Source organism: Oncorhynchus gorbuscha, linkage group LG12, assembly GCF_021184085.1.
Source record: "Oncorhynchus gorbuscha isolate QuinsamMale2020 ecotype Even-year linkage group LG12, OgorEven_v1.0, whole genome shotgun sequence".
Taxonomy (NCBI): domain Eukaryota; kingdom Metazoa; phylum Chordata; class Actinopteri; order Salmoniformes; family Salmonidae; genus Oncorhynchus; species Oncorhynchus gorbuscha.
The window spans coordinates 64804655-64832090 of record NC_060184.1 but is presented as its reverse complement, the minus strand read 5'-3'; the positions used below and the strand labels follow the sequence as shown (position 1 = coordinate 64832090).

The window sequence follows — 27436 nt, the reverse complement described above, 5'->3', positions numbered from 1 at the left end:
CATAGGCAATTAAGGTCAGAGACAAACATTTAGGACACTAAGAGGCCTTTCTACTGACTCTGAAAAACACAAAAAAAGGATGCCCAGGGTCTCTGCTCATCTGCGTGAATGTGCCTTAGGCATGCTGCAAGGAGGCATGAGGACTGTAGATGTGGCCAGGGCAATAAATTGCAATGTCCGTACTGTGAGATGCCTAAGACAACAGTGCTACAGGATGGACAGCTGATTGTCCTCGCAGTGTCAGACCACGTGTAACACCTGCGCAGGATCGGTACATCCGAACATCACACCTGCGGGACAGGTACAGGATGGCAACAAGTGCCCGAGTTAAACCAGGAACGCACAATCCCTCCATCAGTGCTGACTGTCCGTAATAGGCTGAGAGGCTTGACAGGTCTTATAGGCCTGTTTTAAGGCAGGTCCTCACCAGAAACAACATTGCCTATGAGCAAACCCACCGTCGCTGGAACAGACAGGACTGACAAAAAGTGCTCACTGACGAGTCGCGGTTTTGTCTCACCAGAGATGATGGTCGGATTTGAGTTTATCGTCGAAGGAATGAGCGTTACACCAAGGCCTGTACTCTGGAGAGGGTTCGATTTGGAGATAATGGGTCCGTCATGGTCTGGGGCAGTGTGTCGCAGCAACATCGGACTGAACTTGTTGTCATTCTCAATGCTGTGCGCTACAGGGAAGACATCCTCCTCCCTCATGTGGTACCCTTCCTGCAGGCTCACCTTGACATGACCCTCCAGCATGACAATGCCACCAGCCATACTGCTCGTTCTGTGCGTGATGTCCTGCAAGACAGCCATGGCCAGTGAAGAGCCTGGATCTCAATCCCATTGAGCATGTCTGGGACCTGTTGGATCGGAGGGTGAGGGCTATGGCCATTCCCCCACAGAAATGTCTGGAAACTTGCAGTTGCCTTCGTGAAAGAGTGGGGTAACATCTCACAGCAAGAACTGGCAAATCTGGTGCAGTCCATGAGGAGGAAGTGCACTGCAGTACTTAATGCAGCTGGTGGCCACACCAGATACTGACTTACTTTTGACCTCCCCTTGTTCAGGGACACATTAATCCATTTCTGTTAGTCACGCCTATGGAACTTGTTCAGTTTATGTCACAGTTGTTGAATCTTATGTCCAGAGAAATATTTACACATGTTAAGTTTGCTGAAAATAAACGCATTTAACAGTGCGAGGACAAAATTGTTGCATTTATATTTCTGTTCAGTATAATAACCCAAGTATGAGAAGAGTGGGATCACATGGAATGCTTAACTGGGGATTCCCTGGTAACCTGAGCACTTATGGTAATTGGTTGCATGCTTAATTGATTGGTTGTCCAGTTCTTTGATTGGTTTGTGGTTGTTGTGTTGGTCGGTAGGCTGCTGTGATAGGTTGGCTGATGTGGTTCATTGATGATGCGTTGCATTGGCTTGCCCTTAGTCACAGATTTAGGATCAGTTTCACCTCCTCAAATCCTTAACCATTGGAGGGGGGTAAATACAAAACTGACCGTAGAGCTGTGTCTGGGAAGATTGCTGGCGCCTTGTGGGGCCAACTGTAGCAGAGTTAGCGGAGGGATGGTAAGCTTGGCGGTAGCCTCACTTGCGGGGCTGGTGGATTTGTTGGGTGAGGTGCTGGTTCTGGGGCATCTTGGTGACAGACGGCTGGGGCTTCTGGTGAGCTACCTGGGCTGCCGCCGGGGTGAAGTCCTTATCACCCTAAGAACACAACCACACACATCCACTTAGTACAGGTGTGTTACAGTACAAAAGGTGATCACACACACACACACACACACACACACACACACACACACACATATCTACACATTTTCCTCAAGCTGATCAGCCCTCAGACTACAGGCCTTTTAGTCAGAGCCCTATAGCTTCAATACATCACACTGGCCTTAGTGCTCCTCCAAGCATCCAGCAGCACCTGTGTGTGGTGTCTATCACTTGTATGACTACACGCAGTCTCTCCTGGTGTGCAGATCTGTTTGACCCCCAGTCTATTCTAAATATTCTGGCTCTCTGATTAATTACCACAGGGATGCTGTGTGTGTGTGTGTGTGTGTACACACACAGTAGAATCCAGTACAGAGACCTAGGAGAGTAAATCCATTTGATTTCAATCACTTTTTGACTGAACCCCTTTTGATTTGAACGAAACCTTCCATACATATTTTCCCATTGTAGAAGTCCTCAGAACGTGACCCTTTGGACCTTAGAGATAAAAGGTGCTGAAAGTTGAGCCATTTTGCATTCCCCGCCATGCCATAAGACATCCATGTCTTCATCACTGGAGAAGATAAACGGCTGAGATTGACATCATTTTAAAAGCTTACAAACAGGGTTGTCAATTTAATATATACATACATACATACATATATATATATACATATATATATATATATATATATATATACATACATATATATATATATATATATATATATATATATATATATATATATATATATATATTTTTTTTTAAAGTAAAAATGTAACCTTAAATAGGTAAACTATCAAAAAATAATGTTGTAGATTAGAACCTATTTGACATCATATGAGGTTATGTTGTGCTCGCCATCGGTTGAGATACAACACGCTCTTGAATACAGGGTGGGTGAGATGTTTCGGCTGATAAACGTACTCAAGTGGGAATATAATTTCAATTTCGACATTCAAAAGGAATCACAAAGATGGAAGTCCACACATCATAGAACACCGACTTGAATGGGAATATCTGTTTTAAATTATACTGTCAATCTTCCATAGGAAACCTATTGAAATCATATAAATATAGATAATAGAATAGACATGAACATTTACTTCAAAGTTGACATTCAGCAACAAGTAGACCGGTGGCCATCATTATGTTAGTAATTAGAAGGAAAACATTTCAGTTCAATTTCAAAATGGTGTACTAGTTCAATTGCAGTGGTCTGAAGGAATAGGTCAATTATATGAATTCTATTTCTATGATTGAAATGACACCCAGCCTGTATTTAAGAGCATGTTGTGTCTGAACCGATGGCAGGCACAACACAAACTCAGCTACAACAAACAAATATACAAATATAAATAGGTTTACCCATTTTTAGATAAATGACGTTAAAAAGGTTTAAACCCCCCCGACACACAACTGCTCAAAAGTTTTAGGACACCTACGCATTCAAGCTTTTTCTTTATTTGTACTACTTTCTACATTATAGAATAATAGTGAAGACATCAAAACTATGAAATAACACATGGAATCATGTAGTAACCAAAAAAAGTGTTATACAAATAAACAAATATTTTTTATATTTGAGATTCTTCAAAACAGCCACCGTCGCCTTGACAGCTTAGCACACTCTTGGCATTCTCTCAACCAGCTTCATGTTAACTGGAATGCATTTCAATTAACAGGTGTGCCTTGTTAAAAGTTCATTTGTGGAATTTCTTTCCTTCTTAATGCGTTTGAGTCAATCAATTGTGACAGGGTAGGGGGGTATACAGAATAGAGGTCGACCGATTATGATTTTTCAACGCCTATACAGATTATTGGAGGACCAAAAAAAGCCCATAACGATTAATCAGCCAATTTTTAAAATGTATTTGTAAGAATGACAATTACGATAATACTGAATAAACTTATTTTAACTTAATATAATACATCAATAAAATATATTTAGCCTCAAATAAATAAACATGTTCCATTTGGTTTAAATAATGCAAAAACAAAGTGTTGGAGAAGAAAGTGCAATATGTGCCATGTAAGAAAGCTAACGTTTAAGTTCCTTGCTCAGAACATGAGAATATGAAAGCTGGTGGTTCCTTTTAACATGAATATTCAATATTCCCAGGTAAGAGGTTTTAGGTTGTAATTAATATAGTATTTATAGGACTATTTCCCTCTATACCATTTGTATTCCATATAGCTTTTACTATTGGATGTTCTTATAGGCACTTTAGTTGCCAGTGTAACAGTATAGCTTCCGACTAAGGTGTATGTAAACTTCCAACTTCAACTGCATGTTGATTTGTTTAACACTTTTTTGGTTACTACATGATTCCATATGTGTTATTTCATAGTTTTGATGTCTTCACTATTATTCTACAATGTAAGAAAGTAAAAATAACTGTTTGTATACTTTCAAATTATAATCAAACTCAACCTTTTCCAGTGATGAAGACATGGATGTCTCATGTTAGGGTGGGGTATGCAAAACGTGTTAACTTTGAGCTTTGACCACTTCTTCCATGGGCAGACGTATGGAAAGTGGTTTAAATCAAAAAAAGGGATTGCTGTCAAAAAAGTGATCGAATTCAAATGGAGGAGTGTCCCAGGAGTGTCTACCCACATGGTCTAAACCCTCGATCTGAAGTTCCATGAACTCAGCCCACGATGCCACATCCTCCCTTCCATACCACGATGCCACAACCTCCCTCCGATGCCACAACCTCCCTCCGATGCCACAACCTCCCTCCGATGCCACAACCTCCCTCCGATGCCACAACCTCCCTCCGATGCCACAACCTCCCTCCGATGCCACAACCTCCCTCCGATGCCACAACCTCCCTCCGATGCCACAACCTCCCTCCGATGCCACAACCTCCCTCCGATGCCACGATGCCACAACCTCCCTTCGATACCACGATGCCACAACCTCCCTTCGATACCACGATGCCACATCCTCCCTTCGATACCACATCCTCCCTTCGATACCACATCCTCCCTTCGATACCACATCCTAAATAAAAAGAGAAGGGTTCGATACCACATCCTCCCTTCGATACCACATTCCCTTCAGACACATCCTAGAACCTTCGATACCACATCCTCCCTTCGATACCACATCCTCTTTCCCCTTCCCCCGATACCACATCCTCCCTTCGATACCACATCCTCCCTTCGATACCACATCCTCCCTTCGATACCACATCCTCCCTTCGATACCACATCCTCCCTTCGATACCACATCCTCCCTTCGATACCACATCCTCCCTTCGATACCACATCCTCCCTTCGATACCACATCCTCCCTTCGATACCACATCCTCCCTTCGATACCACGATGCCACATCCCCCCTTCGATACCACATCCCCCTTCGATACCACGATGCCACATCCTCCCTTCGATACCACATCCCAACATCCTCCCTTCGATACCACATCCCACCAAACAAATTTACTTCTTACACTCCATTGCTTCACATGTAGTGCTGTAGTTAAGACTAAAGAACTTGATTGGCAGTCTTCTCTCTCTGATTGTGCGCCTCCCTATTGGCCCAGTGTCGTCCGGGGTTAGTTTGGCAGGGGTAGGCAGTCATTGTGTTCTTCACTGATTTGCATAGTTTAAATAAAAAGAGAAGGGTTAGTACACAAGTCCATTAATACCATAGGGTGAGGATCAGATTCAACCTACAGACAGAGGATGAAAGTAGAAGTCATAAAAACAAACTGCCCCTCTTCATAGTCTCCCGCTCACTCCCTTTCCCGCTCTCCCCCAGGAGAATTGTGTAGCGTTCCAGAAGAGTACTGTAGTGTGTAACAGTGTAGGTCATAATATCTGATAGATAAGAGTTGTGCTGGCTGTGAATGACTCACCAGCTTCAAATCTCTAGGAAATGCTAACACAGCAGTATAGAGAATACACACAACAACACACATGCACGCACACACTTTTACATATCTTATCTGTGTGTCTGTGCATGCATGCGATCTAATGTTGTGCAATGTATATTCGTGAATGTTTCAGTTTAAGACCATAACTCCTATAGATCTGAAAGACCTACGACCAAGGGAGCCAGGGGTGTGGCAGACATTATCCAGGTTAGGAGGCCTGAATCTGGGCATGACACCACTCAGACCCCTTTATACAGTCCACTGGAGCTGGTACAATAAAACTCCTGTATCAGTTCTCTAGGTCACTAGCATACATCCTAATCTCTATAAGGAAATCTATGTGGTGTATTTTCCTGGAAATTAGTCAATGTTATCTTGGTTTGTATGTAAACAGAAATAAATAAATGCATGGATTGATATTATGGTGCAGTAGGGAGACCAGATGGAAGGTTACATTATCTATATAAACCTCTGGATATATGGACGGGAATGCAAGCGCAAGCACTCACACACAGTGGAATAAGATCAAACTAGGATGGCAATGTATATAAATATATAAGGAAGGGATGTGTGTGCGTGAGGGAGAGAGAAAGGAAGGATGTGTGCATGCGTGAGGGAGAGAGAAAGGAAGGGATGGTGCATCAGCGTGAGGGGAGAGAAAGGAAGGAAGGTGTGTGCATGAGCGTGAGGGAGAGAGAAAGGAAGGGATCAGCGTGAGGGAGAGAGAAAGGAAGGTGTGCATCAGCGTGAGGGAGAGAGAAAGGAAGGGATGGGGTGTGCATCAGCGTGAGGGAGAGAAAGAAGGTGTGTGCATCAGGAAGGGATGGGGTGTGCATCAGCGTGAGGGAGAGAGAGAAAGGAGGGATGTGCATCAGCGTGAGGGAGAGAGAAAGGAAGGGATGTGCATCAGCGTGAGGGAGAGAGAAAGGAAGGGATGTGCATCAGCGTGAGGGAGAGAGAAAGGAAGGGATGGGATGTGCATCAGCGTGAGGGAGAGAGAAAGGAAGGGATGGGATGTGCATCAGCGTGAGGGAGAGAGAAAGGAAGGGATGGGATGTGCATCAGCGTGAGGGAGAGAGAAAGGAAGGGATGGGGTGTGCATCAGCGTGAGGGAGAGAGAAAGGAAGGGATGGGGTGTGCATCAGCGTGAGGGAGAGAGAAAGGAAGGGATGGGGTGTGCATCAGCGTGAGGGAGAGAGAAAGGAAGGGATGGTGTGTGCATCAGCGTGAGGGAGAGAGAAAGGAAGGGATGGTGTGTGCATCAGCGTGAGGGAGAGAGAAAGGAAGGGATGGTGTGTGCATCAGCGTGAGGGAGAGAGAAAGGAAGGGATGGTGTGTGCATCAGCGTGAGGGAGAGAGAAAGGAAGGGATGGGGTGTGCATCAGCGTGAGGGAGAGAGAAAGGAAGGGATGGGGTGTGCATCAGCGTGAGGGAGAGAGAAAGGAAGGGATGGGGTGTGCATCAGCATGAGGGAGAGAGAAAGGAAGGGATGGTGTGTGCATCAGCGTGAGGGAGAGAGAAAGGAAGGGATGGTGTGTGCATCAGCGTGAGGGAGAGAGAAAGGAATGGATGGTGTGTGCATCAGCGTGAGGGAGAGAGAAAGGAAGGGATGGGGTGTGCATCAGCGTGAGGGAGAGAGAAAGGAAGGGATGGGGTGTGCATCAGCGTGAGGGAGAGAGAAAGGAAGGGATAGGGTGTGTATCAGTGTGAGGGAGAGTGATTGAGAATGTGTGTGCTATAGAGAAATGTATTTGTGTGTTTAAGAGATGGAATGAGAGGTGGAGAGAGATGTACAGTATGTGAGACATCTCTTTCTCTCTCCATAGGAATGCAATATAAATGAGTGGAACTTAGTTTACCAAACCTCAACCAATGTAAATCTGAGGCAGTAAGGTTAGACTTGATCAGGGAGATGTAGAACCCCTCTCTCAGGTCATCTCAGTGGGAGAATATAATCTCGGCAGCTGCCCCCTGGTTCGTCAGGCTTTATTTAAGGCTGTCGCAGCCTGCAGGTATGGCAGCACAGACAAATAGAGAATAAAAAGGCAAGCCTAGATGTACAGAGAGAGCAAGTAGAGACCCCAGAGGGTGAGCTTAGATGGGGGTAAGCATGGTGTGAATGGAAAGGGTGGGGGTAAATGGCAATATCCTAGGGTAGGCTAAGCTTAGTGTGTGTGTGCGTTGGTGAAGAATCCAGTCTGAGGTGATATCTGTTATCTCTCTCCAACAATCTGTGTTCAGTGCTAACACGACGCTAGGAGCCGTCTTGCCCCATCGGACCCTGTCAAGGACATCTGGGTGGGTCACACACACACACACACACACACACACACACACACACACACACACACACACACACACACACACTGGTCTTACCTTTGTAACCACTCCTGACACGACCACAGTGGGCTTTGGTGGGCTAGAGACAGAAAGAGGGGTTAAACATCAGACTCCTACCTCAATGTCAATTATTTGACGAGACATGATAACATTTTGTTGAGATGAAATGCCTGATGAATGTATGCCCGTGTCGATGTCAGAAACACTGACCATCAACTCTGGAGTTTCTCTTACAGGGGGTTATAAAAGACAGGAACAGAAAGTGCTTCTGTTTGATCCAATTCAACAAACATACACGGACGGTGAGAGAAAGAGACCTCCGTGAGCTCATTCACAGAACTGTGATGCTGTGGATCTGCCTGCCACCCTGCTAAATGACTATCATTAATACTGGACTGGTTCTACACTGCAACTCACACAGAAGGGGAGAGGGAGGAAAGGGGAGAGGGAGGAAAGGGGGGGTGATGAGGGGAGGGGAGAGAGAGATCCGAGATGGAAATGGACCTTGACATGAGAAACGAGTCCTGTCTGATGTAACAGCAGAACCATTACCGGAGGTGAAAAGCTGTCCTCAGCTTCTACCTCTGGAGGTTTGGGCAGGGCAGCAGAGAGACTTAACGTAGCATACACAATTAAGGTAACCTACATAAAGTCGCTAGCGTCCTTGGTATAACACCAGCGGCCTTGTCAAGACGTTAATGACTGACAGACACAGGCCCACTTCGCTGCAGTATACCTGTATTGGAGTACTTCACTTAAAGTAGCCTAAACGTTATCTTCAAGTAATGTCAACATGTTATTACAATCTAACTATACTGGTATGAGAGCAATTTAATCAGTGAGAAAACAAGTTCCTCTTAGATTAGAGGATTGAGGCACAGTCAGTCGTCTGGAGTGCAGATAGACAAGATGAGGGGAAAGAGAGACAAAAAGAGGGGATAAAGAGAAATAATTGTATTTGTCATATACACGTGTTTAGCAGATGTTATTGCGGGTGTAGCGAAATGCTAGCGGGAGAGAGAGGGATAGAGAGAAAGAGTGGGGGAGAGCAAGAGCACGCAAAATGAAAAAAAGAGCTTCAGAGTTAGGGTTGGTCACGCCCCTCAGGCTGTGTACAGGAAGTGCTTATGGCGATGCTCTGTTGCCTTTACTGTAAACTTCTCTCCCTTTCCTCCCATCTCTCCATCTAGGTCTAAATTGTATATGACAGGCATTCCCTTGGTGACCTCGCTCCACTGGCTGCTATACAGCATCCACCTGCTCTCAGAGTGGACACAGGCATGCACGCAGGACACACACTAACCTTGCTCTGAAATGAGCGACTGAAGCCAGAGCCAGGGTAAGAACCAAGATGACCGCATCAGAGGATTTCTACTGCATTTCACACGGGCACTTTCACTGCTGCCTCTGATCTCTCCAGAGGACCCGGGGCAGGAGCTGTTATGGCAACCTCCCTCTTCAGGCTGGGGCATAGGGTAAGCCAATACTTTAAACCTCTTTCGCTCCTGCTTGCTCCCAAGGACCGGCCAAAGAGAGGAGCGAGAGCCACAGCTCAGTTTGAACGTTTATACAAAACTCTCACCGTGTTGCTCAACAGGTTTTGGAGAGTACACACAGAGGTAAACGCAACACACACACACAGTGTGGTGTAAATATTTCACCTGGATAAACAGACATTGCTCAACAGTCGAGACCCAGAGCAGATCTTAGTGGGGGGGATGAAGCACCACGCATTTTTCAAACAAAGTATAGCCTCAAACATATACGAGTCCTATATTGACAACCTGAAAAGGCCACTCAGCAAGGAAGAAGCCACTACTCCAAAACCACCATAAAAAACAGACTACGGTTTGCAACTGTACATGGGGACAAAGACCGTACTTTTTGGAGAAATGTCCTCTAATCTGATGAAACAAAAATAGAACTGTTTGGCCATAAAGACCGTTGTTATGTTTGGAGGAAAAAGGAGGAGGCTTGCAAGTCTAAGAACACCATCTCAACTGTGAAGCACCGGGGTGGCAGCATCATGTTGTGGGGGTGTTTTGCTGCAGGAGGGACTGGTGCACTTCACAAAATAGATGGCATGAGGTAGGGAAATTATGTGGATATATTGAAGCAACATCTCAAGACATCAGTTAGAGCTTGTTCGCGAATGGGTCTTCCAAATGGACAATGACCCCAAGCATACTTCCAAAGTTGTGGCAAAATGGCTTAAGGAGAACAAAGTCAAGGTATTGGCGTGGCCATCACAAAGCCCTGACCTCAAGCCTATAGAGAATTTGTGGTTAGAACTGAAAAAGCGTGAGTGTGCAGGGAGGCCTACAAACCTGACTCAGTTACACCAGCTCTGTCAGGAGGAATGGGCCAAAATTCACCTAACTTATTGTGGGAAGCTTGTGAAAGACTACTCGAAACATTTGACCTAAGTTAAACAGTTTAAAGGCAATGCTACCAAATACTAATTGAGTGTATGTAAACTTCTGACCCACTGGGAATATGATGAAAAAAACAATTCACTACTATTTGTGACATTTCACATTCTTAAAATAAAGTGGTGATCCTAACTGACCTAAGACAGGGAATTTTCACTGAGATTAAATGTCAGGAATTGTGAAAAACTGAGTTTAAATGTATTTGGCTAAAGGTGTAGGGAAACTTCTGACTTCAACTGTATATGTGTGCAGGTACAGTGGCTTGTGAAAGTATTCACCCCCCTTGGCATTTTTCCTATTTGTTGCCTTACAACCTGGAAGTAAAATAGATTTTTTTTGTGGGGGGGGGGGTGGTATCATTTGATTTACACAACATTCCTGCCACTTCAAAAATACGAAATATTTTTTTATTGTGAAACAAGCAAGACAAAAATAACTATCCCCCCCCCAAAGTCAATACTTTGTAGAGACACCTTTTGCAGCAATTACAGCTGCATGTCTCTTGGGGTGTCTCTACAAGCTTGGCACATATAGCCACTGAGATTTTTGCCCATTCTTCAAGGCAAATCTGCTCCTTCAAGTTGGATGGGTCCCGCAATCTTTAAGTCATATCACAGATTCAATTTCATTGAGGTCTGGGCTTTGACGAGGTCATTCCAAGACATTTAAATGTTTCCCCTTAAACCACTCAAGTGTTGTTTTAGCAGTATTCTTAGGGTCAGTGTCCTGCTGGAAGGTGAACCTCCGTCCCAGTCTCAAATCTCTCAAACATGTTTCCCTCAAAACTTTCCCTGTACTTAGCGCCATCCATCATTCCTTCAATTCTGACCATTTTCTCAGTCCCTGCCAATTAAAAACATTGCCACAGCATGCTGCTGCCGCCACACTTCACTGTGAGGATGGTGTTCACAGGGTGATGAGAGGTGTTGGGTTTGCACCAGACATAGCGTTTTCCTTGATGGCCAAAAATATCAATTTTAGTCTCATCTGACCAGAGTGCCTTCTTCCATATGTTTGGGGAATCTCCCACATGCCCTTTGGCGAACACCAAACATGTTTGCTTATTTTTTTTCTGGCCACTCTTCCGTAAAGCTCAGCTCTGTAGAGTGTACGGCTTAAAGTGATCCTATGGACCGATACTCCAATCTCTGCTGTGGAGCTTTGCAGATTTTTCAGGGTTATCGTTGGTCTCTTTGCTGCCTCCATTATTAATGCCCTCCTTGCCTGGCCCTCTCTTGGCAGGTTTGTTGGGCGGCCCTCTCTTGGCAGGTTTGTTGGGCGGCCCTCTCTTGGCAGGTTTGCTGGGCGGCCCTCTCTTGGCAGGTTTGTTGGGCGGCCCTCTCTTGGCAGGTTTGTTGGGCGGCCCTCTCTTGGCAGGTTTGTTGGGCGGCCCTCTCTTGGCAGGTTTGTTGGGCGGCCCTCTCTTGGCAGGTTTGTTGGGCGGCCCTCTCTTGGCAGGTTTGTTGGGCGGCCCTCTCTTGGCAGGTTTGTTGGGCGGCCCTCTCTTGGCAGGTTTGTTGGGCGGCCCTCTCTTGGCAGGTTTGTTGGGCGGCCCTCTCTTGGCAGGTTTGTTGTGGTGCCATATTCTTGCTATTTGTTGATAACGGATTTAGTGGTGCTCTGTGGGATGTTCAACATTTCAGATATTTTTTAGAACCCAACCCTGATGTGTACTTCTCCACAACTTTGTCCATGACCTGTTTGGAGAGCTCCTTGGTCTTCATGGTGCCACTTGCTTGGTGGTGCTCCTTGTTTGGTGGTGTTGCAGACTCTGGGGCCTTTCAGAACAGATGTGTGTGTGTGTGTATATACTGAGATCATGTGACAGATCATGTGACACTTAAAGTCCACCTGTGTGCAATCTAACAAATTATGTGACTTCTGAAGGTAATTGGTTGCACCAGGTCTCATTTAGGGGCTTTATAGCAAAAGGAGTGAATACATATGCACGCTCCACTTTTCCATTGTTTTTAAAACTATTTTGTGTGTTTGTGTGTTACCTAGGCTCCTCCACAAACTCTTCGTCGTCCTTGTCCTTGACAGGAGGCGGCTCAGGTGGAGCTGCTCCCTGGTGCTTCTGCACGATCCTCATCCCCCCTGCCTTCACTGTCACACACAATGAATTCACATCAACACACATCTTTATCACTGTTATACATTAACACCTACACACATTAGGCAGTGTTTCCCAAACTCGGTCCTGGGGACCCCAAAGGCTGCGCATTTGGCTTTTGTTGCCCTAGCACAACACATCTGATTCAAATAATCAACTCAGCATCAAACGTGCATTATTTTTATCAGTCTGGTGCTAGGGCAAAAACCAAAATATGCAGTTCCCCAGGACAGAGTTTGGGAAACGCTGCATTAGGGTAGTGTGGACAAAAGGCTGAGGCGCAAAAAAAAAATCCCTTCGCCAAAGCTGTAAAATGAACCTCAGACAGTCAGATAGCCTAGAAGGCTACAGGCCCACCTGCAGAAGAGGTGGACTTGGTCAAAAACAATACCTAGGTATTCACATATATTCCTCTTTAAAATAACCGATCTCAGTCCTCATTAACGTGAACTCTGGGGTAAAAAAAACACACTAAAGAACTCTGTTCTCTTCGCATTCACATTGCCCTTGAATGAGGACTCAACTCTTCTGCCAGTTCCCAACCAACTATTTTGTGGTTGTTTAGAAAGGAACCAAGATCTTTTTCCAACATTCACTCAATGCACTCTGGGTTTTTACAATGTGCAGGAAAAGTCATTCCATCTGGTCAGAAAGCTATATGCCTACTTACATTTTGGAAGCAAAGAAATTGCATTTAGTTAAAAGATGCCAATCATCATAATCAGAAGATGCCAATAATATTGACATGTTAATAGTAATAGAATAAATAGCAAAAGAATAACTGCAGATTAAATAATGCTGTAATTGAATGTTGTAAGAGCTACAATCTATTTTTGTACCCTGTTGTCTTCACACTATTCAAACTCCACAATCAATAAACATCTTATGAAGCTCTCTTAGCCTATATATCACATACTGTAAACAAATAACCTAAAAACTCATATTTTGGCATTTCTGTGCATCCTTGACAATTGCTAATCAATATCCCAAAACAGAACACGTTTAGTTTCTCCGAACCCACAAAATCTTCTCTCAATTGTGACACCAATGTGAGGGGTTATGGCAAGGGAAACAGTGTTGCAGTAGACTAGTGTGAGGGGTTATGGAGGGGAAACAGTGTTGCAGTAGACTAGTGTGAGGGGTTATGGAGGGGAAACAGTGTTGCAGTAGACTAGTGTGAGGGGTTATGGAGGGGAAACAGTGTTGCAGTAGACTAGTGTGCGGTGCTGGAATAATGACAAACGGACATAGGGAGCTTTGTGTTCACATTGTCCGAAAAAAAAAGGAAAACCGGACTGAGGATTTCAAGCAAACCAAACTCAGAGCCCCTCTCGGTCTCAGTTCGTTTCGCTTCTGGGACTCGAGGGGTCTGAGTTCCTTTGGAATGTTCACATTGGACAAAAAATTAAGCGAACCCTACTAAATTAACAAAAATTGTATGACAACACCCGTAGAGTATTTTAAGACAAGGCATATCCTACTAATGAGAGCATGTCTTTTCACCACCTGGCAGTCCTAGCAACATTAGCTAGTAGCTACTTGTAATATTTAGTCCGTTATGGCTATGTGCCCTACTTTCTATGTCCACGTAGGCTACTCCGTAGGACTGTTATCAGATCCCCACATAGACTTTAGCTAAATAGCCTCGATGCCAGTCTGTTTCTGTTTCTGCTCTCTTGCCAACTCCTTATGGAATTGTCATGTCAAACCTATAGCAATAAATGGAATGACAACCAAACAGACTGGCACCCAGGCTTCATACGGTAGCTTCCACTATACTAACTAGGCCACAATAGAAGATACAGGCCTAGGATTGATGGCGCACCGGCAATAAAACATTGGCAACATGCACAACGTTAGATCTCAATGTACAGGCGTAATGCGTAATTAGGGAAATCAGACTTAGCGGCAGGCAACAACAACAAAATATTTCGTAAGCTTTCAGATGTCGTTCTACAGCACACAAATGTTAGTCTAGCTACTTGAGTAGTGTGTGTATCTAACTAACGTTGTCCAACACAATTATTGACATAGGCCTAATGCGTATGCAGTGATACAATGTCAGTTGAACCATGAAAACAAAAGCGATGTTTGAGCTGTAAAAATAAATATAAGGTTTAATACCAGCCGGGAGATGTCCTCCTTTGGTCTCGATTCTTTCCTTCGGAGGCGAAGACATCTGTAATCTAATTGATATATTTCGGAAGAGTGAAAAACGCTCGTTTAGATCAATTTTTCTGGGGAAAACAGCAGCAGTAGACTTCAGTCCAGTTCGTCAACGTGGCTTTTTTGTTTGGCAACGGGGCATGATGAGGACAGAGAAAATATCAGCAAATAGGAAAGTCACGTTCAGTCTTACGTGGTGTAGGGTAGGTACGGAACGGGGCTAGTGCCAGAATAAAGAATTTTCCATGGAAAAATCAAATCAACAGTGGTCAAAGTAAAATGATGTACGGTCCGGTAAGGCGTCCCGGCAAAATAAATAGTGAGGGTACGCCATACCGGTAAAAACATGGGCCTATCACAATAATTAAAGCAACATGTCAAGAACACTGTAGGCTACTATACCACTTTTTTTAATCATTAGCACATGTCAGAGGCATGAATAGGGAAGTAATGTACTTGAAAACGGGTGGTAACGTTATAGCCTTCGCTCCAAAAATGCTATGTGGTTCGATGAGAACACAGATACTTTGCCAAGGCAGATATTTTTATTTAACTAGGCAAGTCATTTAAGAACAGTGTATTATTTACAATGATGCCAAACAAAAATGTTTGATATATGTTTGATATATAGCAGGTATATAGGAGGTCCCGTACCAGGAAGAAATTAATTATAATTTCACCCCTGAAAATCAGGGAATCATCTAGTCAGTGTGTGTGTGAGTGTGGGCATCTGTGCGTGTGTTCGGTGTGTGTCAGTGTTTGGTTCTGACAGTAGCGAAGACATCCTATAACACCTATTCCCCCTGTCCAGAGGGTGTTGTAGTCCTATGAGAGGTGTCAAGGTGTTGATGTCCAATCAAAAGGCTAGGAGGTCAATGCTGTCCTTCTTTCCTTGTTTTGTAGAACAATGTTGTTGATTAATTCATAACATCAACAAAATGTGTCAATACATGTGAACATAAGCACCCATTTAAAGTTAAACCATTCAGCACATTTTTACGTTCTGGAACGTACAATTGAACGGAAACGGACGCTGTACTGAAAGACCAGTTGAAAAACGGGGAGGGGTTGGGTTGTGGACTGAACGCACCACATGTTTTTACGCACAAAATGAGTCAGGCAATTAAAATGTTTGATTTACTTGGATGTGACCAAACGCTAAATTCTATCTCGTCCCATCAGATAACGTGGTACAAGTAGCACCAGGCGGCACTGATTACATGATCCTGGAACAACTTCTTCTTCCACCTATCAAATATATCGTCTGATTCGCACACATCCATGTTCTTTTATGGGAAAAATATAAATTAGGTCCTTCCAAGAAAGTTTATCGTAAATTGTAAAAATGTTTTAACGAAAAGCCTAGGAGTCATATAAGTTATCATTAGCGCAACCTTAATTGTTTAATTGAACTATTAACTGTTTCTAGGTGGCACCCACTGCTAAAGCGGTCACTCGTAATTGAGAGTGCGTTTTAACCGTGGGTTTGAGCCCACTTTGCATCAAGCTTTATTTCTCAGGAAAAAACTGTTCCAACTCGGTCCTTCGATGGTCGATTAAAATGATTATAATTATGCATAAACTATAAAACATTGTAGGCCTACATGTATATACTAATGAAGAGTCTTCCTACATTGACTGCCGACTCAAACTGCAATACTGCCATCTGTATGATGATACTGAGAGAGCAAATTATTTCTACTGTACACTTTGGGTCCTCCTCCAGTGAATAACACATACTGTATTGTGACTAAGCAGTTGATTATGAAAATTCAAATATGTTCATTAGGCGAAAGTAGTGTGTTTGTTTGCAAGGCAGAAATTCCTTTTTATACATTTTCAAGCTGTTGGCTACGTCCCCTTTCAACACACTAACCCAATAGACTACATGTACATCCACACTTCAAAGGGTGGGGTCTCATGTGCGATTCAACCCCTCCAAATCAAATCAAACTTTATTTGTCACATGCGCCGAACACAAGACCACACTGCCAGGCCGTACGCACTACCCTCTGTAGCGCTTTACGGTCAGATGCCGAGCAGTTGCCATACCAGGCGGCGATGCAACTGGTCAGAATGCTCTTGATGGTGCAGCTGTAGAACTTTTGAAGGTTCTGGGGACCCATGCCAAATATTTTCAGCCTCCTGAAGGGGAAGGTGTTATTGTGTCCTCTTCACGTCTGTCTTGGTGTGTTTGGACCATGATAGTTCATTGGTGAAACCAAGGAGCTTGAAACTTTCGACCCGCTCCATTACATTGATGTTAATGGGGGCCTGTTCGGTTCACCCTTTCCTGTAGTCCATGATCAGCTCCTTTGTCTTGCTCACATTGAAGGAGAGGTTGTTGTACTGGCACCACACTGCCAGGTCTCTGACCTCCTCCCTATAGGCCGTCTCATCGTTGTCGGTGATCAGGCCTACCAATCAAATGTATTTATAAAGCCCTTCTTATTTCAGCTGATGTCACAAAGTGCTGTACAGAAACCCAGCCTAAAAACCCAAACAGCAAGCAATGCAGGTGTAGAAGCACTGTTGTGTCGTCAGCAAACTTAATGATGGTGTTGGAGTCGTGTTTGGCCACAGAGTTGTGGGTAAACAGGGAGTACAGGAGCGGACTAAGTACACACTCCTGAGGGGACCCAATGTTGAGGATCAGCGTGGCAGACGTGTCGTTGCCTAACCTTTCCTAACCTTGGGACGGCCCGTCAGGAAGGCCAGGATCCAGTTGCAGATCATCCGACGGGCGTCCGGCGAGCGTCAGGGCCGGTGTAGTAGGATTCAATCTTATTCCTGTATTGACGCTTGGCTTGTTTGATGGTTTGTCTGAGGGCAAAGCAGGATTTCTTGTAAGCGCCCGGATTAATGTCCCGCTCCTTGAAAGCGGCAGCTCCAGCCTTTAGCTTGTTGCGATGTTGCCTGTAATCCATGGTTTCTGGTTGGGATATGTACGTACAGTCACTGTGGGGATAACGTCGTCAATTAATTTATTGATGAAGCCGATGACTGAGGTGGTATACTCCTCAATGCCATTGGATGAATCCTGAAACATATTCCAGCAAAACAGTCCTGTGGCATAGCATCCGTGTCATTTTACCACTTCCGCATTGACCGAGTTACTGGTACTTCCTGCTGTAGTTTCAGCTTGTAAGCAGGAATCAGGAGGATAAGATTATGGTCAGAATTATGCCACAATCTGAGTTAATTACATGGACTAGGCAAAACACAAGGAGCAATTAGAGCAGTCAGTCAAATCAATCAATCAAATGTATTTATAAAGCCTTTTTTTACATCAGCTGATCACAAAGTCCTGTACAGAAACCCAGCATAAAATACCAAACAGCAATGCAGATGTGATAGCCAAGTTGGTTTGCTTATCAGAGCATAATGTTGGACTGATGTTAAGGACGAATCCATGAACAAGTGTTGGAATACATCCTACAACGTCTCCAAATTGAACTGGTTGTGCCAGGATGTAATCACTGCCACTTGGTGAGGTTAGCAAAGGGCTAACGTGTGCCATGTTATTTTATGGGACCAGATTCAATTTAGTTTTCTGTCACATGCAAGTAAATCGACAATTACCTTTAAATGCTTGCTTATGTTCACAAGTATTATGGTCCCCATGCCTTTAGATTGTGTGTGTGTGTGTGTGTGTGTGTGTGTGTGTGTGTGTGTGTGTGTGTGTGTGTGTGTGTGTGTGTGTGTGTGTGTGTGTGTGTGTGTGTGTGTGTGTGTGTGTGTGTGTGTGTGTGTGTGTGTGTGTGTGTGTGTGTGTGTGTGTGTGTGTGTGTGTACATGTGTTTGTTATTGCATATGACCACTAGAGGGGAGAATACAGCTTTTAAAAAATGTCCAGACCTCCCAGTCGGGTGTGTGAGTGTTCATCTAAACAATGCTATTTCAATTCATCAGTGTGTGTGTGTGTGTGTGTGTGTGTGTGTGTGTGTGTGTGTGTGTGTGTGTGTGTGTGTGTGTGTGTGTGTGTGTGTGTGTGTGTGTGTGTGTGTGTGTGTGTGCGTGCGTGCGTGCGTGCGTGCGTGCGTGCATGCGTGCGTGCGTGCGTGTGTGTGTGTGTAGAAGGACCAATCACGTTTGGACCTCAGGAAGAGCATCTGCTGCCTTGGCAGAGGATCCTAATACATTTACTAAAAGTGCTAGTCAGAGCAGGTAAAAGTAAGTAGACAGAGCAGGTAACAGTAGTGTAATACAGAACAGGTAACAGTAGTGTAATACAGAACAGGTAACAGTAGTGTAATACAGAACAGGTAACAGTAGTGGTAGACAGAACAGGTAACAGTAGTGTAATACAGAACAGGTAACAGTAATGTAATACAGAACAGGTAACAGTAGTGTAACACAGAACAGGTAACAGTAGTGGTAGACAGAGCAGGTAACAGTAGTGTAACACAGAACAGGTAACAGTAGTGTAATACATAACAGGTAACAGTAGTGGTAGACAGAGCAGGTAACAGTAGTGTAATACAGAACAGGTAACAGTAGTGTAATACAGAACAGGTAACAGTAGTGCTAGACAGAACAGGTAACAGTAGTGTAACACAGAACAGGTAACAGTAGTGGTAGACAGAACAGGTAACAGTAGTGTAATACAGAACAGGTAACAGTAGTGTAACACAGAACAGGTAACAGTAGTGGTAGACAGAGCAGGTAACAGTAGTATAATACAGAACAGGTAACAGTAGTGGTAGACAGAGCAGGTAACAGTAGTATAATACAGAACAGGTAACAGTAGTGTAATACAGAACAGGTAACAGTAGTGTAACACAGAACAGGTAACAGTAGTGTAACACAGAACAGGTAACAGTAGTGATAGACAGAACAGGTAACAGTAGTGGTAGACAGAACAGGTAACAGTAGTGGTAGACAGAGCAGGTAACAGTAATGTAACACAGAACAGGTAACAGTAGTGGTAGACAGAACAGGTAACAGTAGTGATAGACAGAACAGGTAACAGTAGTGATAGACAGAACAGGTAACAGTAGTGGTAGACAGAACAGGTAACAGTAGTGATAGAACAGGTAACAGTAGGGTATAGACTGAGCAGGTAACAGTAGTGATAGACAGAACAGGTAACAGTAGTGGTAGACAGAACAGGTAACAGTAGTGATAGACAGAACAGGTAACAGTAGTGTAACACAGAACAGGTAACAGTAGTGTAATACAGAACAGGTAACAGTAGTGTAACACAGAACAGGTAACAGTAGTGGTAGACAGAGCAGGTAACAGTAGTGTAATACAGAACAGGTAACAGTAGTGTAATACAGAACAGGTAACAGTAGTGTAACACAGAACAGGTAACAGTAGTGCTAGACAGAGCAGGTAACAGTAGTGTAATACAGAACAGGTAACAGTAGTGGTAGACAGAACAGGTAACAGTAGTGGTAGACAGAGCAGGCAACAGTAATGTAACACAGAACAGGTAACAGTAGTGGTAGACAGAACAGGTAACAGTAGTGATAGACAGAACAGGTAACAGTAGTGCTAGACAGAACAGGTAACAGTAGTGCTAGACAGAACAGGTAACAGTAGTGTAATACAGAACAGGTAACAGTAGTGTAACACAGAACAGGTAACAGTAGTGCTAGACAGAGCAGGTAACAGTAGTGTAATACAGAACAGGTAACAGTAGTGGTAGACAGAACAGGTAACAGTAGTGGTAGACAGAGCAGGCAACAGTAATGTAACACAGAACAGGTAACAGTAGTGGTAGACAGAACAGGTAACAGTAGTGATAGACAGAACAGGTAACAGTAGTGATAGACAGAACAGGTAACAGTAGTGATAGACAGAACAGGTAACAGTAGTGGTAGACAGAACAGGTAACAGTAATGATAGACAGAACAGGTAACAGTAGGGTATAGACTGAGCAGGTAACAGTAGTGATAGACAGAACAGGTAACAGTAGTGGTAGACAGAACAGGTAACAGTAGTGGTAGACAGAACAGGTAACAGTAGTGATAGACAGAACAGGTAACAGTAGTGATAGACAGAACAGGTAACAGTAGTGGTAGACAGAACAGGTAACAGTAGTGGTAGACAGAACAGGTAACAGTAGTGGTAGACAGAACAGGTAACAGTAGTGGTAGACAGAACAGGTAACAGTAGTGGTAGACAGAGCAGGTAACAGTAGTGTAATACAGAACAGGTAACAGTAGTGGTAGACAGAACAGGTAACAGTAGTGGTAGACAGAGCAGGCAACAGTAATGTAACACAGAACAGGTAACAGTAGTGGTAGACAGAACAGGTAACAGTAGTGATAGACAGAACAGGTAACATTAGTGATAGACAGAACAGGTAACAGTAGTGATAGACAGAACAGGTAACAGTAGTGGTAGACAGAACAGGTAACAGTAGTGGTAGACAGAACAGGTAACAGTAGTGATAGACAGAACAGGTAACAGTAGGGTATAGACTGAGCAGGTAACAGTAGTGATAGACAGAACAGGTAACAGTAGTGGTAGACAGAACAGGTAACAGTAGTGATAGACAGAACAGGTAACAGTAGGGTATAGACTGAGCAGGTAACAGTAGTGATAGACAGAACAGGCAACAGTAGTGGTAGACAGAACAGGTAACAGTAGTGATAGACAGAACAGGTAACAGTAGTGATAGACAGAACAGGTAACAGTAGTGGTAGACAGAACAGGTAACAGTAGTGCTAGACAGAACAGGTAACAGTAGTGATAGACAGAACAGGTAACAGTAGGGTATAGACTGAGCAGGTAACAGTAGTGATAGACAGAACAGGTAACAGTAGTGATAGAAAGAACAGGTAACAGTAGTGATAGACAGAACAGGTAACAGTAGTGATAGACAGAACAGGTAACAGTAGTGATAGAAAGAACAGGTAACAGTAGTGCTAGACAGAACAGGTAACAGTAGTGATAGACAGAACAGGTAACAGTAGTGATAGACAGAGCAGGTAACAGTAGTGATAGACAGAACAGGTAACAGTAGTGATAGACAGAACAGGTAACTGTGGGTAGACAGAGCAGGTAACAGTGGGTAGACAGAACAGGTAACAGTAGTGATAGACAGAACAGGTAACAGTAGTGATAGACAGAGCAGGTAACAGTGGGTAAACAGAACAGCTAAAAGTGGGTAGACAGAACAGGTAACAGTAGTCCTAGACAGAGCAGGTAACAGTGGGTAGACAGAACAGGTAACAGTGGTGTTAAACAGAACAGGTAACAGTGGTGTTTGACAGAACAGGTAACAGTGGGTAGACAGAGCAGGTAACAGTGGTGTTAAACAGAACAGGTAACAGTGGTGTTTGACAGAACAGGTAACAGTGGGTAGACAGAGCAGGTAACAGTAGTCCTAGACTGAGCAGGTAACAGTGGGTAGACAGAGAGATAACAGTGGTGCTAGACAGAGCAGGTAACAGTGGGTAGACTACACTGAGGTATGTCTGTCCTGTCCGTCAGTCGGTCTGTTTGTCTGTGTGTGTGTGGCTGGGGGTTAGTGACCACAGCTAAAGACAAACACAAAGTCCCAGAACGATTGCTATGCGTGTGTGTGTTTGTGTGCCTGGGAGAAGCTCTTTCTGTGATGGTTTACAGAGAGACAGAATGGGGACGTCACAAGTTAGTGACTATGCCTCATCTGACAAGAACACACGTTCTCTCTCTCTCTCTCTCTCTCTCTCTCTCTCTCTCTCTCTCTCTCTCTCTCTCTCTCTCTCTCTCTCTCTCTCTCTCTCTCTCTCTCTCTCTCTCTCTCTCTCTCTCTCTCTCTCTCTCTCTCTCTCTCTCTCTCTGTAGGGGGTATGGTTTCACAGCAGGCTAAAACCAAAGACTAGATTCTGCAACGGTAAAGAGGAACTGTCTATCCTTGTCTCCAATGGGTAACACTCTACTGTACTGTCATGCTTCATTCAGGGTGAGGAGATTCCATCTGACAGGATGTGTGTGCTTCTATGTGTGGAGTAGGAGGAGAGGGAGGGACACAATGATGACATTTACAAATATTCATTGTGTCATATTCAAAAAGTAATAGCGGTATGATTGGCCTACTAAATCTGTCCCCTTTACTGTGGCATCTGGCATGTAATGAACACCAGGCTAAAACCACTGTTTAGGTCCAAACAATTCCCTGCCAGTCACAGCTTACAGAGTTTAGGTGCGGTGCATAGCAAGGCTGTTTTCCACTATTCCTCCATTCATGTTGCTATTCCACACACCAAAGGTTTTGTATTTAGCTCATCAGCAACATGAATCATTCGTATCGTATGCGTCCGACGCCAGGTTCCTAGGCAGAGCTCAAATTGAACCGTCAGGGTTTCTAACATGGCCCTAAACGAATCACACAGAGCAGTCTGGGCTCCTCCTTCTCTCTGCCGCTGTCGTCTTTTAGTCCCCCTCTTCTCCCATTTCTCTCAGCTACCCTTTCTTTCTCCCCCTTCTCTCTCTCTCGCTACCTCCCTCTGTCTTGCTCCGTCTGACTTTCTGTATCTCTCTCTCTCTCCCTACCTCGCTCCGAAAGCGGATTAGAATTCTGTTTCTCATACATAATGTTGTTAGGACTGTCTGTCTGTATCTTAGGCACACTGCTGAATGCTCATCTTTGTTTAATCAGAAATAGATATTCGTTTCAGACCCTCTAGACTGAACCACCACGCGTGCACACACATATGTGCATGCCATAGGTGAAATTTCCATGGGGGATGGGGGGAGGGCATGCCCCCCCAATTCAGAACAGTTTGGTTTGTCCCCTCTACCCCCCAATCATTTATGTTAACCTCTTCGAGATAGGGGGCGCTCTTTTAATTTTTGGATAAAAAACGTTCCCGTTTTAAACAAGATATTTTGTCACGAAAAGATGCTCGACTATGCATGGAATTGACAGCCTTGGAAAGACAAAACTCTGACATTTACAAAACTGCAAAGATATTATATGTGAGTGCCCCAGAACTAATGCTACAGGCGAAACCATGATGAAGTTTCATACAGGAAATGCCCCAGATTCTGAAGGCGCTGTGTTCCAATGTCTCCTTATATGGCTGTGAATGCGCCAGGAATGAGCCTGCGCTTTCTGTCGTTTCCCGCCATTGTCTGCAGCATTGTGACGTGTTTGTAGGCATATCATTGGAAGATTGACCATAAGAGACTACATTTACCTGGTGTCCCGCCCGGTGTCCTGTGTCGAAATTATTGCGTAATTTGTAGGTCCATGCGCGTTCCATTTCTTCAGAAGAGAAAGTAAACTGCCATGATGGATTTTATCGTCGATAGATATGTGAAAAATACCTTGAGGATTGATTCTAAACATCGGTTTGCCATGTTTCTGTCGATATTATGGAGTTAATTTGGAAAAAAAGTTTGCGTTTTAATGACTTATTTTTATTATTTTTTTCCTTACCCAAACGTGATGAACAAAACGGAGCGATTAGTCGGCACAAATAATATTTTTTGTAAAAACGGAACATTTGCTTTCTAACAGAGTCTCTTCATTGAAAACATCTGAAGCTCTTCAAAGGTAAATTATTTTATTTGAATTCTTTTCTGTTTTTTGTGGAAAATGTTGCATGCTGAAATAGAAGCAATCCTATGCTAGGCTAATACTAATACTAATACTGTTACACAAATGCTTGTTTAGCTATGGTTCAAAAGCATATTTTGAAAATCTGAGATGACAGTGTTGTTAACAAAAGGCTAAGCTTGAGAGCAAATAGATTAATTTCATTTCATTTGCGATTTTCATGAATAGTTAACGTTGTGTTATGCTCATGAGCTTGTGGATAGATTTACACAATCCTGGATACAGGTTTTTTCCGTAGCTAAACGTGACGCAGAAAACGGAGCAATTTGTCCTAAAAAAATAATCTTTCAGGAAAAACTGAACATTTGCTATCTGAGAGTCTCCTTATTGAAAACATCCAAAGTTCTTCAAAGGTAAATGATTTTATTTGAATGCTTTTCTGTTTTTTGTGAAAATGTTGCCTGCTGAATGCTAACGCTAAATGCTACGCTAAATACTACGTTAGCTATCAATACTGTTACACAAATGCTTGGTTTGCAATGGTTGAGAAGCATATTTTGAAAATCTGAGATGACAGTGTTGTTAACAAAAGGCTAAGCTTGAGAGCAAATAGATTCATTTAATTTAATTTGCGATTTTCATGAATAGGTAACGTTGCGTCATGGTAATGAGCTTGAAGCTGTAGTCACGATACCGGATCCGGGATGGCTCGACGCAAGAATTTAAAAGTGTTTCGGCTTGTGGGTCCCCCCAGATAGCATACAAACACGTCAAAAGCAATGGCAAAATGTGTAGAATTGCAGGAAATTAGCTTTAACTATCGACTTTGGGTGCGAAAAAACGGTCCAACTCCTCTTCTTTCTCAATTTTCTAACAGAAATGGGGTGTGCCTTTTGTGGTTCATCGATGTGTCATTCTTGTCATGCACACCATGACCCAAGTAGCTAGTTTGTTCGCTAAGTTTGCCACTTTGGAGCGAGCCAGTAACTCTTCCAGTATGCGTTGACGTCATTCACAGGATTTGTCTTTGTACAGAAGTGGCACTTCTGTAGCCAAATTTCTTTTGTTTATTAAGCATACAATGATCTGGTATGATCATTGATCAGTTATACAATTTAAAGATGTTGTTTTTAGCATTTTTGCCCAAAGTCAACCTTTAAAGTAACATATATTATAATATATGTTAATTCAATATTTCAATTCTTGGGGGGGGGGGGCTTCCACTTATCCTTCCACTTATATTGTGTATAATTGCAGGAAATGTGTTTTAAAAGAGGACCCCCTGGACACCCCATCCACTGTTCGCCCCCCAATTATCTAAACCACAATTTCACCCTTGACGCATGCACACGCACACACCTCCTCTGTGCCCGAGGTTTGGGCTCGATGGGCAGCGGCGAGCAGCAGAGCAGAGAGGAACAGTACAGCGTGGTACCACGTCCCCAGCGGTGTCTGTCTCTGCCGTGTTTGGGCCATAAAATGGAGGTGAAATTGAAGAGCTATTTTCATGCCACATTACCACCACCCATCCACTGTGGGGACTACTTTCTTTGACAGTGTCTAACGTGTCTAATTATTGTGAAGGGTAATAATCACGACAATACAGTTATCGCGGAGCACTACATTGGATCACAGCAAGGAAATGAGTTCTAGTCAACTGTCAATGTGCCACCACCTCCTTCTTCCGCTCTTCTAAAACACTTCCAGGCTGGCTTTGTAGCCAGGCACCTACAGTAGCTCTTTGATGAAATGAATCAAAGGTGACTGCAGGGGGAAAGTACCAGGAGAGTTGAAGGGTCTGTCTATATCTTGTCACTGTTGTTATTCATCTATAGAGTGGTATGTAAGGGATTATCATTATATTTGAAACATGTCTATTACTCTATAGTCAGTGTATGCATGGCTAGAATGCATCAGGTCTGTGGATACATTTGTAAGCTATCCACATGATGACAGAGCCTATTTTCAGTTGGACATGTAACAACATGTCTGCTGGCCCAGTCCCCAATGGAGGTGTTTATGAGTCCAGATGTAATCAGCTGCTTGTCAGTGGGGCCTGTCAGGGAGATAACACCATGTGGCATGTGATTTATCTGTAGGGCAGCAGGGAAATAGCTTTCAGGACGTGGACACACACACACACACACACACACACACACACACACACACACACACACACACACACACACACACACACACACACACACACACACACACACACACACACACACACACACACACACACACACACACACACACACACACACACACACACACACACACACACACACACACACACACACACACACAAGTAGCAGGGAAATAGCTTTCAGGACGTGGACACACACACAGACAGACACAGAAGTAGCAGGGAAATAGCTTTCAGGACGTGGACACACACACACAGACAGACACAGAAGTAGCAGGGAAATAGCTTTCAGGATGTGGACACACACAGACAGACACAGAAGTAGCAGGGAAATAGCTTTCAGGACGTGGACACACACACACACACAGACACAGAAGTAGCAGGGAAATAGCTTTCAGGACGTGGACACACAGACAGACACAGAAGTAGCAGGGAAATAGCTTTCAGGACGTGGACACACACAGACAGACAGACACACACAGAAGCAGCAGGGAAATAGCTTTCAGGACGTGGACACACACACACACACACACACACACACACACACACACACACACACACACACACACACACACACACACACACACACACACACACACACACACACACACACACACACACACACACACACACACACACACACACACACACACACACACACACACACACACACACACACACACACACACACACACACACATCAGTAGCAGGGAAATAGCGGTCCTGATAAGGATAAGAAACATCATCTTAGATCTGGGTAAATGTGGTAGGATGTGATAGAAAAGGATTGGTCCAGGATGGGTTAAAGTGATGAACTACTGTCTAAACATCCTCTGTACTTGTGCCCTGGCAACTCAATGTTTCTTCCAACCTCAAGGGAGTTTTTAAATGTCACTGTCGACCTTGGCTTTCACTTTTGGAAGAAGTTCAAGTTCTCTTGAAAGTTCAGTGACTTATATGACTTTGAAAAAGTCCCAAAGTAATTAATAAAATGTGAATAATAAAAAAACTATCTTCATGACTTAGCTGGTGAAATAAATGTTGAATAGGTAGAATAGATTGCAAAGAGTCTTTTATTTACCTGGTGTTAAAGGTAGCATCCACACTCAGTAAGGT

The 27436-nt window shown here is 43.8% G+C and overlaps 1 protein-coding gene across 1 annotated transcript; it reads right to left on the bottom strand.

Annotated features, from left to right (window-relative positions):
* Window positions 1–1382: 1382 nt before the first annotated feature.
* On the bottom strand, window positions 1383–14850 carry LOC123991238 (death-associated protein). The gene is made up of 4 exons (XM_046292626.1): window positions 14631–14850; window positions 12394–12499; window positions 7998–8040; window positions 1383–1729 (listed from the first exon to the last, which is right to left on the bottom strand). Exons 1-4 carry the CDS (start codon window positions 14683–14685, stop codon window positions 1610–1612), a joined length of 324 nt encoding a protein of 107 aa, XP_046148582.1. The 5' UTR covers window positions 14686–14850; the 3' UTR covers window positions 1383–1609.
* Between the last annotated feature and the right edge of the window lie 12586 nt (window positions 14851–27436).

Coding starts and splice junctions, on each gene's coding strand:
- LOC123991238 (XM_046292626.1), bottom strand. CDS start 14,685: ATGTCTTCGCCTCCGAAGGAAAGAATCGAGACCAAAGGAGGACATCTC. Junction 8,041..12,393: donor GAGTTTGTGGAGGAGCCTAG/GTAACACACAAA, acceptor TTCTGTCTCTAG/CCCACCAAAGCCCACTGTGG. Junction 1,730..7,997: donor TGTCAGGAGTGGTTACAAAG/GTAAGACCAGTG, acceptor TTGTGTTCTTAG/GGTGATAAGGACTTCACCCC.